Source organism: Aquarana catesbeiana, linkage group LG12, assembly GCF_042186555.1.
Source record: "Aquarana catesbeiana isolate 2022-GZ linkage group LG12, ASM4218655v1, whole genome shotgun sequence".
Taxonomy (NCBI): Eukaryota; Metazoa; Chordata; class Amphibia; order Anura; family Ranidae; genus Aquarana; species Aquarana catesbeiana.
This window is the reverse complement of record NC_133335.1, coordinates 194,865,382-194,883,718: the sequence shown is the minus strand read 5'-3', so window position 1 is coordinate 194,883,718 and position 18,337 is coordinate 194,865,382. Positions and strand designations below refer to the sequence as shown.

General features: G+C 42.1%; 1 protein-coding gene across 2 annotated transcripts in view; it reads right to left on the bottom strand.

Moving 5' to 3' along the window:
- Positions 1 to 7,028: 7,028 nt before the first annotated feature.
- Positions 7,029 to 18,337, bottom strand: part of ITCH (itchy E3 ubiquitin protein ligase) — a 141,848-nt gene continuing 130,539 nt past the window's right edge. For both annotated transcript variants that reach the window (XM_073606367.1, XM_073606368.1), the window contains exons 23-24: positions 14,215 to 14,287; positions 7,029 to 13,808 (exon numbers count right to left, since the gene is read on the bottom strand). In XM_073606367.1, coding sequence (XP_073462468.1) covers positions 13,709 to 13,808; positions 14,215 to 14,287 — 173 coding nt within the window. In that variant the 3' untranslated portion in view covers positions 7,029 to 13,708. The remainder of the gene's footprint in view (positions 13,809 to 14,214; positions 14,288 to 18,337) is intronic.

The window sequence follows — 18,337 nt, the reverse complement described above, 5'->3', positions numbered from 1 at the left end:
ACAAAACCCCCGGGGAGACCCATCATAAGCGGTATCGACTATTACTTCTAGAGTCGGCCGCTACATAGATTTTTTCCTTCAACCCCTTGTGTCTAAGGTTCCATCCTACCTTAGAGACACGGGGATACTATTCGGCGGTTGGAAGGTATTGAATATCAAGACAACCTCATTTTGGTCACGGCAGACGTCACAGCCTTTTATACTTCTATCCCACGTAGGTTGGGTTTAGCGGCCGTTGAACATTACTTGAATACCAGTGAAGACATCCCATTACCACAACAACACTATATCATGGAACTTCTACGGTTTGCAACACAATTTCTGGTATAATAATCAATTCTTCCTGCAAAGGAAAGGCGTGGCGATGGGGGCCAAATTTGCCCCCAGCCTCGCCAACCTTTTTATGGCCCTCTGGGAGGAGGATGTCGTCTATCCCGCACAGCGTCCTGAGCTGTGCCTATGGGCTAGGTATAGAGACGACATCCTCCTCCTATGGAAAGGTGACGAGGAAACCCTTCATGACTTCATGGCTACTTTGAACCATAATGATAGGGGTATTACCCTCACATATGAACTGAGCATAGTTTCGATACATTTCTTGGACCTGGAGATTGCCATTTCTGACCATCGGATCGTTACCACTACCTTTTTCAAGCCGACGGACAGAAATGGCTATATCTCCATGGACAGTTGCCACTATGGCCCCTGGTTGGACTCTGTCCCTCGCAGTCAACTACTACGCATACATAGGAACTGCACTAACATCACTGACTTTTTACAACAAGCACAGTTTTTGAAGGAACGATTTTTGGAAAAAGGCTACCAATCGGCCCAGATAGATCAAGAGATTACAAAAATCTCCCTTACAGACCGTAAGATGTTGACATCTATAAGACCAAAATTAACTTCCAATGACAAATTTAAATGGTCCCTCTTTACCCAATTCTCTGTCCAGCATAGACAGATTAAACGAATCCTAAATCGACATTGGAACATCTTGAGAAGCGACGCGGTCCTGGGTCCGGTGCTCCCTACTAGGGCAGGTGTCACTTTTAGGGGGGCTCCAACACTGCGGAATCGCATTTCTCGCAATGTCATAGAAGCACCCACCAGACCGTCCTTTTTCCCAGAGACTAAAGGATACTATCCCTGTAAGAAATGTAATGTGTGTTTGCACAATCTCTGTGGTAATCATAGATCTGTATGTTTTGAATCTGCCGTTACTTCCACTATTTATCAGATTAAGCAATTCGTCACATGTACCACGCGCTACATTGTGTACTTAATTACATGTCCCTGCAATATGCAGTATGTAGGTCGCACCATCAGATCATTCAGCATTCGAGTCAATGAACACATTACTGCTATTAAAAAAGGTCGCACCAACCATAGCGTCCCTCGCCATTTCTTGGAATTCCATAACAAAAATCCGAGGGGCTCTAAATTTCAAGTTATAGATAAATTTGTCCCACCATGGAGAGGGGGCCCATGTACTAGGGGGGTATCACAACTTGAAGTTTTTTGGATATACCAACTAAAATGCTACTCCCCTCACGGGTTAAACGTAGAATGGGTCATAAATGCTTTTATTAACAAGTCCTAATAAGTGTTCATAGTCCTTGACATGCACATTTATCTTCATAGTAGCTTTTGAGAATTTGCCACATAGTTTTAGAATAGGGCTATATTATACTTAATAAGCATTTGGTTTTAAATACATGGTATTTTTTATATTTTTTTATATTTCTTATATTTTACACAATTTACCATATGGATGTAATGCCAGACACATGAATTCATATGTGTCACCTTTGTATATTTTGTGGGTATTGCTTAATTACTTGTTTACAAGTTTATGAATGTTTATATGCTCTTCCTGTATTTGGAATGCTTAATTCCCCCTATGGAGGACACCGGAAGCTGAGCGCTCTGGAGCGCGCCGGGCTGACGCGCTATGACGAGTCTCCCAGGGCCGTTTGTGGTTGCTTTAGCTCCACTACATAGCCTTTCACTTCCTAGAGTGAAAAGGAGGCCTGGAGCGCGACGCCCGGTGCGCGATGACGTCACGCGCAATGACGCCGTCACGTGACACCGCATAGAGCGGCGTGATTGGATGATTACCTCCATTGAAATTTGCAGCCCCAACTATGTAGATCACGTGACTCTGTATAGAGTAGCGTGATTGGTCAACTATTTAGAACAGAGCCTGCACTGTCAGCAATGTAGGTTCTGCATTAGGTTAAACACAGAGTGGCTGCTTAACACAGCTGTTAAGTATTCCCATATAATTACCCATGTAACTATTCATGCTCCACACAGCTGACTGGCATTTGGTGCAATTATTCTTGTGTATATATAAGCGTGGTACAGGCATTTAGGCTTATGCCCCAGTAGAAGGACGATGGTCCGAAACATGTCGGGTTGCTAATGCCTGTAAATGCCTTGTTACCACGCGATTTTATCCCATTTTTTATTCTCTTTGTGATCACGTTTTATACTTTGGAGTGCGTTGATAGCACTTTTTTCAGCTTTTCAATAAAAGCCTCTTATTTAATTGATTCATGCCCTATGTGGAGATTTTTTTTATCCTCGTCTCCTTTCATGAATGGGACCCTGCTGAGCCCTAGCTATTTTTTCTTCACACACTCTGTCTATCTGAGAGAGGTATCCTGACCGACATCCCGATCAAGAACTTCCACACCCCTGAACGGTGACGGTCGACTTGGACGTGACTCCTCGCCAGGACCTCTAAAGCCAGATATCCCTGGGACCATTGGATCCCTCAAGTCTGTATGACACTCCACCGTACGGTGACTGTGTCCACCTGTTCTGGTAAGGTTACCCATTTTTACCATTTGCAGTCCTCTTTGAGCACGCAGATGATTCAAGTGTGAGGTGTCCCCATACAGAGTTGGTTCCAGTCTCCACCCCATGTGAAGTTGTGGCACCATCTACGCCTTGGAACCCCCATGTGTTGTTAATTAACATATGATTTACCACATATTTATGGACTTTTATTTTATTTTATTTTAATTTGTTTATGTGTTTAACAACCGCACATATCACTTAATAGATATCTTTTATATTTTCAGCACCTTTTTATTAATAGGTGTTGAATATGTAAACGCATATTTCTAGAGAAGCATTTGGAGGCCAAGTCAATACCTCAAGCCCAATGTTTTCCTTAAACCACTCTTGAATTTATCAGACCAGGCCACCTTCTTCTATTGCTCCATGGTCCAGTTTTGATGCAGACGTACCCATTGTAGGTGGTTTTGGCTTTGGACACAGGCCAGCATGGGCACCCCGACCCATCTGCAATGATGCAGCCCCATAACACAAACTGTGATGCACTGTATGTTCTGACACCTTTCTATAAGAACCAGCATTAACTTTTTCAGCATTTTGACCTACAGTGCATCCGGAAATTATTCACAGCGCTTCACTTTTTCTACATTTTGTTATGTTACAGCCTTATTCCAAAATGGATTAAATTCATTGTTTTCCTCAAAATTCTACAAATAATACCCCATAATGACAATGTGAAAGAAGTTTGTTTTAAATCTTTGCAAATTTATTAAAAATAGAAAAATGAAAAAAAAAAAATCACATGTACATATTCACAGCCTTTGCTCAATACTTTGTTGAAGCACCTTTGGCAACAATTACAGCCTCAAGTCTTTTTGAGTATGATGCTACAAGCTTGGCACACCTATTTTTGGGCAGTTTCTCCCATTCTTCTTTGCAGGACCTCTCCTCTCAAGCTCCATCAGGTTGGATGGAGAGTGTCGGTGCACAACCATTTTCAGATCTCTCCAGAGATGTTTAATCAGGCTTAAGTCTAAGCCACTCAAAGACATTCACAGAGTTGTCCCATATCCACTCCTTTGTTATCTTTGCTCTGCGCTTAGGGTTGTTGTGCTGTTGGAAGATGAACCTTCACCTCAGTCTGAGGTCCAGAGTGCTCTGGAGCAGGTTTTTTTTAATCATGGATGTCTCTGTACATTGCTGCATTCATCTTTCCCTCGATCCTGACTAGTCTCCCAGTTCCTGCCACTGAAAACATCCCCACAGGATGATGCTACCATCGCCATACTTCACTGTAGGGATAATATTGGCCAGGTGATGAGCAATGCATGCTTTCCTCCAGACATGGAGGATTGCTGTTTGCCCAGGTGGCCCAATCAATGAGGAGTCCTGATGGTTCCAAACTTCTTCCATTTACAGATGGAGGCCACTGTGCTCATTGGGACCTTAAACACTGCAGAAATTTTTCTGCACCCTTCCCCAAATCTGTGCCTCGATACAATCCTGTCTCGGAGGTCTACAGGCAATTCCTTGGACTTCATAGCGTGGTTTCTGCTCTGATATGCACAGTTAATTGTGGGACAGGTGTGTGCCTTTCCAAATCGTGTCCAATCACCTGAATTTACCACAGGTGGACTTCAATCAAGTTGTAGAAACATCTCAAGGATGATCAGTGGAAACAGGATGTACCTGAGCTCAATTTTGAGTGTCATGGCAAAGGCTGTGAATACTTTTGTATGTGTGATTTTTTTTTTATTGTTTTTTTTTAAATAAATTTGCAAAGATTTCAAACAAACTTCTTTCACGTTGTCATTATGAGGTATTGTTTGTAGAATTTTGAGGAAAATAATGAATTTAATCCATTTTGGAATAAGGCTGTAACATAAAAAAAAAAAAAATGTGGAAAAAGTGAAGCGCTGTGAATACTCTCTGGATGCACTGTACAGTAGCTCCTCTATTGGACCGAATTACATGGGCTAGCCTTCCCTGCCCATCAATGAGCCATGGCTGGCTGACACAGGTGATCGCATTATCAAACCAGAGAGGTTTGAAAATAGGCAAGTATTACACATCTTAGTCAGCATAGGTGTTAGGAGGGGGTAGGAGAAATCTTTTTAGACCAGTAAGGTTTAGACTGTAATCCTTCCCAATAGCCCAGTGACGAGGTTCAAAAATGGACACTGCCCCCACATAGCGTTGCTGGGTTTCCCCTTCCACCCGTCAGGATGGAGAGCGGGGAAGGAGCCGGTAAATGTGTCATGTATCTGCCCCCTCCTCATCTTAATGAGTCAACCACTGAGTTTTTTTTTTCCCCATTCATAGCAGGGGCATAGTAAATGGTTTACTATTCCTCAGTTTATGAATGAAAGGGAAGCTCTGTACAGAGCTATTCCTGTTCATGCTGTGCAGCTAAGGCCACATAGAAATGGACTGATGAATCCGTCCTAAGTCCCTTTCTCGGTCTCAAAAGTGAAACATCAGGGGTCTGTTTAGAGCCCTGATATTTCAAAGCCCCTAATAGGGGTCCTACAAATCATGTAAAAAAAAAAAAAAAAAAAGGGGTAAAAAAAATAAACTGACACCTGTGGCGGAACTACCAGGGTCGTACTTACGACTGGGCTCTGGCATTCTGCCAACATAGGGGGCCCCAAGATGGCAGGAAGGTGGCCCGCTGCAGCACTGTAATAAAGGGTCCCATGATTGAAGTACAGGGCCCTAGGATCAGTGGGAAGGGCCCAGTCTGGCCCTAGTTACGCCTCTGCTGGAATTGATCTATTCATGTTCTTAGAAAAAAAAAAAACAATTATGGAGAGACTGGTCTGCTATGCTCATCAAGACAGACACCAGCACATTATAAGCCCATGTGTCTAAATTTACATTACATTTTTTTCCCCAATTTTGCCAATCAAAATCTTTTGTGTACTTTAGCGTTATTTCCCCTGACAGCAAAATTCAGTTCATGGGATTCTGTCCATTTATCAGTACAGGCATGTTTAAAAGTTTTGAGAATAACACAAATTCATTTTCACAAAGTCTGCTGCTTCAGTTTTTATGATGGCAATTTGCATATACTCCAGAATGTTATGAAGTGTGATCAGATTAATTGCAAAGTCCCTCATGAAAATGAACTTGATCACATAAAAACCCCTTTTTCACTGCATTTGTGAAGAAGGCTTCAGGGCGCCCAAGAAAGTCCAGCAAGTACCAGGACCATCTCCAACAATTAAGCTGTGGGATTGAGGCATCACCAGTGCAGAGCTTACTCAGGAATGGCAGCAGGCAGGTGTGAGTGCATCTGCACGCACAGTGAGGTGAGGACTTTAGGAGGATGGACTAGTGTCAAGAAGGGCAGCAAAGAAGACCCTTCACTCCAGGAAAAACTTTAGGGACAGACTGATATTCTGTCATTTTCTCTGATGAATTCCCTTTCCGATTGTTTGGGGCATCCAGAAAAAACCTTGTCCGGAGAAGAAAAAATTAGCCTTACCATCAGTCCTCCTGTGTCATGTCAACAGTAAAGCATACTGAGACAATTCATGTGTGGAATTACTTCTCAGCCAAGGGAGTGGGCTCACTCACAATTTTGCCTAAGAACACTGCCATGACTAAAGAATGGTACAAAAACATCCTCAGAGAGCAACTTCTTCCAATCATCCAAGGACAGTTTGGTGAGGAACAATGCCTCTTCCAGCATGATGGAGCACCTTGAATTAAGGCAAAAGTGATCAGTGCTTGGGGAACAAAACACTGAAATTTTAGGTCCATGGCCAGGATACTCCCCAGACCTTAATCCCATTGAGAACTTGTGGTCAATAAAGAGGCGGGTGAACATTAAAAAAAAAAAAAACACCACAAATTCTGACAAGCTCCAAGCATCGATCATGCAAGAATGAGCTGCCATCAGTCAGGATGTGGCCCAGAAGTTGATTGACAGCATGCCAGGGCGAACTGCAGAGGTCTTGAAAAAGAAGGGCCAACACTGCAAATATTGACTCAATATAAACTTAATGTAATAGTCAATAAAAGTCTTTGACACAAATGAAATGCTTGTAATTATACTTCAGTATATCATAGTAACATCTGACAAAAAGATTTAAAAACACTGAAGCAGCAAACTTTGTGAAAATTAATTTGTGTCATTCTCAAAACTTTTGGCCATGGCTGTATACCTGTTCACAAAGTAAAAAACACAAGGTAAAACAAAGACTATAACACAGTGAAACTGAGCAAAAATCTTTTTATTATTTTTATTTTTTTACATTGGTATATTTTTTTTTTCCAACAGATTTTTGTTTTCCTTAATCAGACAGTATTTGATACAAGAAAGGGGAGCAGGGAGAGGGATCCAATTAAAAGTCTACTGACAGGAATCAACACCTCACCTACAAGAAGGAATCTTGCAATTAAGGGGTTAAAAAAAGTCCATCTCCCACCCCGCCCCTTTCTGGGGCAAAAAAACCCACCCAAATATATATTTATATTTATATATTTACAAGCAATTATGTCTTCCTAGGTCATCAGTCATAAAAATAGTGTAGGAGCCTACCCTATAGAACTAGGGAGATGTCCATATTAATTATAGCTTTGTGTTAAAAATATAGGGTGGAGAGCCTCTGTATATTATCTGCAAATGATTTACAAGTTAGAAGTTTATCATAGAACCCCCCATTCTCCGTTATAAGATATGCACCTTAAAACTTAAAAGAGGTTAAAGACCTAGAGCTGAGTGGAAGAAAAGGACATGGATGCAAAGCCCTGCTTAATATTTACACAATTGTTTTTCACATCATTTGGTAAAATTGGTTAGATGCAGCTTAAATCAGACAATTAGTGGGCGAGTTTAAAAGGTTAGGGTAACAAGATGCACACAAAAAAAAAAGAAAAAAAACAAAAAACCCCTGGAAAAAACAAAAGACAAAAAAAAAAAAAAAAACAAAACACAAAAAACAGTTACACGGGCTAATGGCGGGTTTAGAGATACAGGTATGGTGTGGGAATGGAGTGTTCTGATTGGCTCAGACATGCACCGACATGCTGTTTAGGTCTGTTCTATTGTGCTTAACTCATGCTTGTGTTTAGAGGTCATGTGACTCAACAACTACAGTATGTCTGTGTCCTAAAAGAGTAATCCTATGGGATGAGCACCTGCCAGTGTGAAGAGCAGCATAAATAGTAGCACTGCATAAAGTAAAAAAATTGTGCACATTATGCTAAACATAGGTAAATACGATGCAATAATGTGGAAACAGCACAGTATTTCACCTGGGGAAAAAGTGCAGAAGGTGCATATAATAAATAGGATATTTAATTAGAAAAAGGGCTTCTTTGACACTATGGAGCTCACACAAGCCATAAATGCTGTCAAACACACTAGTGCTCAAGCCACAAGTTTGTCAGTCCAGACCTGAAGTCAGCAAGGAACTTGTCCTACTGTCTTCTTCCTGAGGTCGATCCAAAGAAAAAAAAAAACAAAACAAAAAAAAAAACAAACAAACTGGCAGGTGCAATCTTCATAGGACTTAAAGTGGTTGTAAACCTCAGACATGAAATATGAACAAAGCATATCCCTCTATAGTGTGTGCTTGTCTCAATTAAGAGTAACAAGTGTCATTTCTCTCTGCTGCTTCGTTCCTGTGCTATCAGCATGACTCACTTCTGACAAGTTTTCCTGACACCAAGAGAAAAATGGTGACAGGGGAGGGAGCTCCAGCTGATTGACAGCCTCAGCTCTGTTCCTGGGTGCCTTGTCAAGGGAGGTGTCCCTTCCCTCCAATCAGCTTCCAAGTGTAGTTTTAACTCTCTGCCCCATTTTTTTTACCGACAGCTCAGACAAACTTTATAAATTCTGGACTTATAATGGATGTAGAGAAAAGATTGCAAATAACTTATGTAGGAGAATTTGTTTCATCTCTGTGTATCACCTGAGGACAGTCACTTCACTGGGTATATGTAAGGGTTTACAGCCACTTTAAAAGTTCTTTACCAGCTCAGTTACGTCTGAACCAAGACAGACGCAACTGAGGGCAAATGGGACAAAGAGGCACTGAAGGCATCCGTATATCTAAGAAGTTTTCCTCTTCCATCACTAAAGAATTCTCTTCATTGGGTAAGGAGTGGAAATGGATTCTTAGCCTGGATTACCAAGCAGCTCCTTCTTGGCCACTTTGCTTGCATCGGAAATTCACTGGTTTTAATGCGTAATCCAGAGATAATGCCTTGCAGTCCCTCATCTGTACAGCTCCCCTACTAGGTAATATGAGAAACTAAAACCTAGCACACACTATTCATTTTTATTTTTTACTTAAACCAGCAGGGCTGAACAAAAAAAAAAAAAAAAAAGGAGACAGCTCCAGAGGAGCTGCTTTACTAATCATGTAATGTTAGCACAGCGATCTCCTCTGCTGTGCTATTGTGTTCTGAAAGGGGGACATCCCCCCCACCAGAACACTCAGACATTGGCTGAGAGCGCTGACCAGGAGCCAATCGGCAGACCTTTCTCGGTCATGCCCCATTGACAGAAGCCAGCCAAATGTCGGCCGGTTTCTATCGAACCGACCGATGCCGCTTGACATTCGGCCATTGTGTACTAGGCTTAACTAAACTATCCAGTCAATCAGACATGCTGTTGCACTAAATAGCTGTTGGTAGATCTTAGGAGTTAGATTGTAACGTGTGGTAAAGCTATATGGATTTGCTATAACGCCAGCCATTAAGGTGGACCATGCATGATAAAAAGGAGAGATTGTAAATTCAGCTATGTTACACTGACAACACAAAGTCACATGCATGCTTTGTCAGCATGCACAGAATACAGGCGATGAATGTAAAGCAAGAATACACAGGACACGCCTAGGGACAGACCATGGGACGTGACACCTAAAGCTTGAGTAATGTTTTAAACCAGCAGTCATTAAAAATGGTCCTCTAAAATAGAAAGCACACACTTATTCACATAATAGATTAACAATTTCTAACAAACGTAAAAATGGATTTCAATGTAACAGTAAACTAATCATCATATTTCTTCTATACATAGAGAAGAAGAAAGAAACCATATGGACAGATTATTTTAAATGCAAATGTGCAAAGTTATTACAATTTAAGAAATATTGTTTGATAGATTTCCTTTACTCATGCTGGCTTTAAATGAGCTGATATGGCAAAGCCTCTAGTGTAGTATGAGAATCTCAGTGGTTTAGCAAAGTAAAGCCCAATTAAACTTTCAGTTTTAATTACCTAAAAAATATTCCATTTGTTCCAACTAAGCTTACACAGTCTGCTTTCCTCATAAATCAGGCTGGCCTGTGTAATAAAGCCTTTCCCCTGCCAGCTGCTGTAAAGTGGGGTCCTTGCTCTTTGTGGGGGAGCGGTGATCTCTCTGCAGAGGTCCAACTAGCTCCACGAAGAATCAGAGCCGCAGGGAGCATGAGCTTTGCTAATGGTAGAGCTATAAGACCCCTTTCACATGAACAGGCCCGCCTTTCAGGTCAACCCAATTGGAACCTGCATTCTCCATTATGGAGCAGTGGGTGTAAAAGAGACGTATGTTTACACCTGCCTACATCCAATCCAAGCCACTAAAAACATCCACCAGATCAGATGGCAGTCAGGTCAGTCTGTTTACATGCAACTGCCCATAGAGAAGAGCTGGTTGTGTCTGCTCTGTACAAGTAGAACGGAAACAGACCTGTCATCTGCCTGCTCAGCGGAAATCAGCAGACAGATTCCCTGCTGAGCAAGTGGATCAAAGGCGAAGTCCGCCCCATGTGAAAGGACCCCAAGTCTGACTCAGGGGAATATCCAACCTCTGCATTGGAACCACTGATTTCACACAGAGAGCAAGGGTCCTCCCTCTGCAGCTGCTGGCAGGGAACATGGTTTTCTACTCCGAGTGTGTCTGCTTTAGAAAGAAAACAAACTTTAAGACACTGAACACCTTGTTTGATGAACCTGGAATTTATTTAGCCAATTTAAAATGAAGTTTCATTTTGGGCTTAAATTGTTACAAACAAGTGTTCTGTGCAATGGTGTTTTCTAGCATGGTCGAAAAAAAAAAAAAAAATATCTTTCAGCGCGCTGTCAACTTTTGGTAATTTGAAAGCTTCAGGTTAATAAGAGATACGCTTCACAAGCAGTTCTTCAAGATTAATTATGGCTCATCACAGGGGCCGTTTAAAGTAGAATTTTAGCCTTTATATTAGATTAAATTATTTTAAAATTTTGGTTAGAGTAGAGCTACCATTGCTGACTTGGTTTGAGGATGCAAGCTCAGCAAGCTGTCATCTCATCCTTCCTTTACAAACTGAACCCCAGATCTAGGCAATTTTCTTCTCTTTATTAAATAGTCCCAAAACAGCTGTTTCCTGCAGAAATTAATTGCTGCCACTAGATGTCCTTCGTCTTCTGGGTGACGCCCAAGCACAGGGACCCACCAGAGTACTCTGCGCTCACATACAATGATGCAAAGAACATCATGATTTGATAACATCAGTGCTGCTCTCTGCATCATCGAGGATCACCCATAGCTGAAGAGCAGAAGGGGAAGCAACTTTAAAGTGATTGTAAAGGCAGATTTACAGTTTTTTTTTTTTAAGTAACAAAACATGTTATACTTACCTGCTCTGTGCAATGGTTTTGCACAGAGCAGCCCTGATCCTCCTTTGCCCGGGTTCCCTGCCGGCAATTCTGGTGCCTCTCACATGCATCAAGTCACTTGCTATGGGGGCACTCATGCATGCTGGCTCCCGAGCCAGCTTTGTGTGTCCATAAGACAAAAGTGCGTGGCTCGGCCCTGCTCTTATTATCTGTGTTTGAGCCAATGAGGATAGAGAGAACTGAGAGAGCCTCTGCTCTCGTGCACATCACTGGACCAAGATCAGGCTCAGGTAAGTATTTAGGGGGACTGGGGGAGAGCTGCATGCAAAAGGTTTTTTACCTTAATGTAGAGAATGCATTAAGGTAAAAAAACCTTCTGCCTTTATAACCACTTTTAACTCCAAACTTCTGAAAGAGAGTCCTGCCTAACAGTACACACTGGTAATACTTTTATTAGAAAAGCTTCTGCTGTGCCCCTCTCCGATTTCGTTCCACTTTATTAATACAGCCTGCGTTCCCCTGAATTCTCAGCTAAGCTCTGTCAACTGCCACTGGACTATGTTTAAAGTGTTTGTAAACCTCAGACATGAAATATAAACAAAGCATATACTGTACCTCTCTAGTGTATGATTGTCTCAATCCAGAGCACTAAGAACCCTTGCACACTGGGGGGGGGGCGGCGTCGGCAGTAAAACGCCGCTATTATTAGCGGCGTTTTACTGTCGGTATGCGGCCGCTAGCGGGGCGGTTTTACCCCCCGCTAGCGGCCGAGAAAGGGTTAAATACCACCGCAAAGCGCCTCTGCAGAGGCGCTTTGCCGGCGGTATAGCCGCGCCGTCCCATTGATTTCAATGGGCAGGAGCGGTATACACACCGCTCCTTCACCGCTCCGAAGATGCTGCTAGCAGGACTTTTTTTACCATCCTGCCAGCGCATCGCTCCAGTGTGCAAGCCCTCGGGGCTTGCACACTGGAATGAAAGTAGTGGCACTTTCGGGGCGGTTTGCAGGCGCTATTATTAGCGCAATAGCGCCTGCAAACCGACCCAGTGTGCAAGGGCTCTAAGTGATTTTTTTCTGGTTCATACAGGTAATATCAGACATTTTCCTTGTCTGCTTTAAAGGCAGAGCTTTAACTTTTAAAGGTTTAAAACAAGTGCACACAATCTTTTTATGGAGTCACTTGCCCAGAATAAGCATACAGCTAAGGCGTTTTGAATATATTGCCCCTATTTTTCCAGGCCAGCAAAGATGAGAATGACCACCCCAGCAACGGCAGCTCCTATATTTATATTCTGACATGCTCCCTTTAAGCAGTCTCACAGTTCATGTACAGGTCAGCATGTCAGAAGTCAGTGTTGAATCCTTCTAGAGAAATAATCAAGACACAATATGCAACATTCACACAGCTAAAACACCAGGAGAAGGATCCTATTTTCAAAAAGCAACAGTGATTTTCAGCCGAATCCAATGAGATTTCAAAATTACAGTCCACATGGTTTTAAAGCTTCATGAAGTGAGCCTATAAGCTGAATCTCTTTCTTCATGATGGAACACTTCTTCATGGGGACAACAATAGAACCATGATTAGAGAGAACAATTATTTTCAGATCATCAAAGGCCACTGTGCCTTCTAAATAAAACCGGTTTGTCTTAGGTTTTGTTATATCATTTACTTCACAGTACAAATGTTTCATAATATTGACTGCCATTTTCCTATACCACAGATTGGGAAAAGGTACATTTTTATGTTGCACTGATTACGGTCAGCTCTAACTGACTCACAGGAAGCACCATCTTGCTGACCTGTTGTACAATCTAGAGGGTGGAATTGCACACTTCTGTAGATGTGAAGACAACTTCCTAGTTACCAGGGGAGATCTGTGCTGCTTTTGGTATGATTCGCTGTCTCATATTACACCACAGGACACCTTCCCATAGTGCATAATAAATATGGCTATATACAGCTCAATGGGCTGTGAGTGTCCTGTGGCGCAACATTGTAAATATGAAAATAGCTTTTTCCACAGGAGGAAATCGTGGCATGGCTGGAAAACCGATTAAAACTCTGCTACATCTACACCTTGGTGCAATTGTCTGTTCAGATGGACAGGTCATATTTCACGGTATGAGAAGTGTGTGAAGTTTACACTGGAAAGGAGATGTTTGGGAAGATGTGTAATTGAAACAGATTAAAAAAAAAAAAATTATGCTTGATCGGCTTGAACAGGTGGAAAGAGGCCAGGGACGGGAATCAGCAGTGTTCACACTTGCAGCATTGTGCCTGGAGGATATGCGGAGGGCTTCTTATTCCTGTCCAAATCCTTCCGTCTCCTCTATTGCAAACAGTAGCTTCTCTTTCAACTGCTCAAAGCTTTTGTAAGGTGGGAGGTCCAGGCGGTTAAAACTGGGAAAAAAAAAAAAAAAAGGGAGACACAAGAATTAGGTTGTGACCCCATTCAATAAAAGATCTCTATGAAAATAAAGGATGACTAAAGTCTTTTTTTTTAAATTGAACCTTGCTTTTTTATTACTGTGATCAGTCTATTTTCTTGTGTTAGGGTGCTGCAGCCTTTGCTAAAATTCCCCATGCACGCAGCACGCTGGAGATCTAGACTGCTACTCTTGCAAAGAGTCACATCTGCAATGGTCCAGCATGCCCCCTGCACAGGATTACAATCAACAAAAACGTATTCTCTTTGAGCAAAAACTAGCATTTTTGCAAAGAAGCCAGCAAAAGGTAGCCCACAGTTATTCAATAAACAGGTGCACTTTAAAAACCTTTTAGACTGGTACACTCCTTTGGTATTTACCATGTGTGACTCCTGGGCAGCCAATTTTCTTTCCCGACCTTCTCAATGCAGAATTTTTGAGGACCATTGCTCCCTAAAGACAGAAGACATAAGCAGCAGTTATAAAGACAGGTGCTAACTAGAAAGGATTTTTCATTGTTTGCAATAATCCTCTTTTCTTTCCAATATTTTTATTGAATATAGTGTTTGAAAAATATACAATACATATTTCTCAAATATAAACAACAATGTAGAAAAGATTAGAAGAACAGAGCTCGGCCAACATGGCCTACACACAGTACATATAGCAAAATGTAACATTTTTACTGGTGAGCATATCAGTTCTACATCTGTCTGTCCTTATATTTTAGTGCCTTAGAATCGTTACCTTATCACTTATGTATTCTTTGTAGAGAGGCTGTGGCGCCAGGAGCCCGCCCGTCCACCCCGCATGGGATCAACTTTGCGGACGAGAGGCTCCCGACCCCCCAACCCCCCCCCACTTACAAGCAGCAATGCTACTATCGCTTCTTGATTCTTTGCTAATGTTGCGAGGGCAACAACACCAGACAGGAGAACCTACGTAAACTAATAAATGTGGAGAGAGGGAAAGTTAAGGAGCAAGGGAGCAGAAAAAGAAGAAAAGAAGAGATAGGGGGAAGGGTTGGGGTTGAGTGCACCCCTGGGAAACTTTTCTTAGATCCATTAATTATCGAAGCCCACAGATAGGTATGTCAACCATGGTTCCCAAATCCTGTCGAAAACCCGTTGTTTATCCGATAGAATCGCCGACAGGCGTTCATTAATCATGATCCATGTCAGTTTAGCTTTTACCAGTTCAAATGGGATCAGAGGTTTTCTCCAGGATCTAGCAATCGCAATTCTAGCTGCTGTGAAGACAAAGGATATGAGTTTTTTCGTGTATCGAGGCACACCTTCCACTGGGCATCCCAGTAGAGCCTGTTGTGGGGATTTGGTTAGGTTAACTTGGGTCAATGAGTAGATAAAATTGTAGATGCGTATCCAATACCTTCTAACCTTAGGACAGGACCACCAAGTATGATAGATCGTGCCCTCCCCTCCACACCCCCTAAAGCACAATGGGGATGCGCCGGGAATGTATGTAGCGATTCTCGCCGGGACCATATACCACCGTAATAAGACTTTATAATTCGCCTCTATTAGGGAGGTATTTATATAACCTTTTGAGGCTAATTGAGCTGTATTAAACCACGTGTCCATTTCCATCGTTTCCTCTATATCTTGTTCCCACTTTTGCATGTAAAATAATTTTTCTGACTTAGAGGAAAAAATACCATAAATGTTAGATATGTGACCTTTATGTTTATCGAAGGACCTGCATAAATATTCCATTGGAGTGAATGTCATAATGTCAGCTTTGCGCTGTAGAGTTGTCAGGAAATGTACTATCTGGAGGTAGTGATAGAGTTCTGTGTTAGGTAATTGGTATTTTTCTATAAGGAATTGCTTTGATAGTATACCTCTATGGTCACATAAGTCGGCTATACGAATCAAGCCCTTATTGGTCCACCATAATAATCTTTGAGGATTAAGACCCAGGGTGAATTCTGGGTTGCCCGTTAATGGGGCTAAGGGAGCATGAGGTGAGCGGAAGGTAAAAGGTTTTTGTAATCTATCCCATAAACCTAATGAGAATGATAATGTGGGGCATAAAATGGTCGGTCTGTCTTTCATATGGAGCCACATCAAATGGCTTATCAGTTTTGTGGGGTATGGGGATGATTCCAGCTTCATCCAAGATGGTTGAGGCAGTCCAGAGTGAGTGCGAATTAATTGGGCCAATTGGGCTGCCTCAAAATACCTGACCAAATTTGGTACTCCCAACCCCCCTTTAAGTCTGGGAGCGTATAGGGTTCGCTGATTCACCCTGGGTCTTGTGTCTCCCCAAATAAACTGCATAATCTTTTTCTGAAAAACCTTAAGATCATGTCTATTGATTGCTATTGGAAGGGTTCTGAACAAATACAACAGTCTTGGTAAGATATTCATCTTAATGGAATACAGTCTGCCAAACCACGATGGAGGGCTTTTAGCCCATGACAATAAGTCTGCTGATAGCTTCTTATAGAGAGGGGGGTAATTGGCCTGATACAGAGTCTGCAGATTGTTGGTTAGAAAAATTCCCAAATATGGGAGTTTATTTTGTTGCCATCTAAACTGAAATGATTTTTGGAGAAGTTGTACAGTCTGTGGTTCTAGGGTCAGATTTAGAGCTTCAGATTTGGAGTGGTTTATCGTGAGACCTGAGAGTGCAGTGAAGCGCCTCAAGACTCGGTATAAGTTAGGAAGGGACGTGATCGGGGAGGAAAGGAACATAAGGATATGATCGGCGAACAGAGAGCATTTCTGCTCCCCGTCTCCGCAGCATATGCCTTTTATGTCTTGGTGGTTCCTAAGCTTTATCGCTAGGGGTTCTATTGCTAAGATAAATAGAATAGGAGAGAGGGGGCACCCTTGTCTCGTTCCCCTGTGTATGTTAATTGTGTGGGATTTGTAGCCTTTTATCTGGATTTTGGCCGTGGGTGTTTTGTACAGTACTTGTAATATATTCAGGAAATGGGGCCCAAATCCATATCTTCTCAATGCGTAGTATATATACTCCCACGTTACCGAGTCGAAAGCCTTACAAAGGTCTAATGACAAAATCATACCCCTCCGCGGCCCCAAATTGTCCCAGTTTGAATTAAGTGCTGCAATGATGTCTATCGCTCGTCGGGTTTGATCCGGGGCCTGTCTGTTTGGAACAAATCCCACTTGATCAGGGTGGATATATTTGGCCAGAAAAGAATTCATTCTGGTTGCCAAGACTTTGGTCATTAGTTTAAGGTCCACATTAATAAGCGATATCGGGCGATAATTTGCGGGATCCCCATGATCCTTTCCTGGTTTAGGGATTACTTGAATGAGGGCCTCATTTTCATGTAAAGATAAGGGGTTGCCTTTCCGTATCGCATTAAAAAAGGAACACAAGTGGGGAGTCAGTATGGCTGCAAATTTTCTGTAATAGTGGTCCGTAAAGCCATCTGGGCCAGGTGCCTTTGAGGGGTTCAAGCTCTTAATGGCTGCCAGAATTTCTCCTTCCGTGAAGTCTGCTTCCATTAATTCTGTGTGTTCCTGTTCTAATGTTGGCAAGGGGATGTCTTTGAAAAATTCCTCTGCTCGGTCGTTGGAAAATGAGGTGGGCTTATTATACAGATCAGTAAAGAATTTTGAAAATTCTAGAAGTATCTCTTGGGGGTTTTGAGTGATTTTCCCGTCTCGAGTACGCAGTCTAGGCATGGCTGGGTTAAATGGTCGCGGTGTAAGTTTTCTAGCTAAAAGTGTGGTAGGTTTGTCACCCTTGGTATAATAGCGATGTCTAGACCAGCGTAGAAATTTCTCAGCTTTGGTTGTTAAACTAAGATTTAGTGCCGTTCTAGCTGTGTCTATTTTATGTCGCAGGTCAAGATGAGGGTTAGATTTTTGTTCCTGAACTATTTTATGTAATTCATCTTCTTGTTGGATTTTTTGTGCATCATCCCTTTTTTTCCTAGAGGCCACCTGAATCAATGTGCAACGAATGGTGGCTTTATGTGCCGCCCAATTAATACTTGGGGACGTGTCATTAGCTCGATTAACTGTAAAGAATTGTTGTATGGCCTTCTCAATTTCAGTGTATATAATAGGGTCATTGAGTAACGATGCGTTAAGTCACCATATGGAGGGTTTTGGTTTTTTCCATAGATCAGTCAGTGCCATCAGCACTGAGGAGTGATCTGACCATGAGCTAGGTACTATTTTGACTGATTCGATTGAGGGTAAAAGTGAAGATTGCGTTAACAAATGGTCTATGCGCGAATACGTTTTATGGACCTGAGAATAATGAGTATAGTCTCTGGTGGTGGGATGGGAATCCCGCCAAGTATCTATGAGATCATAGGAGTGTAGGATTCGGGCCAGTTTGACTCCCTGTTTGGGAACATGTTTCAGCAATAATCCTCTTTTCTATAAACAACTTTTTATGCATCCCAAATCACCTTTTCCTTCGTTTAGAATTTGTTGCTGTAAAGTGTGTTTAAATGAGTAAAGCCACATTTAGGGTTTCTAATCAGATTCTGGAAGC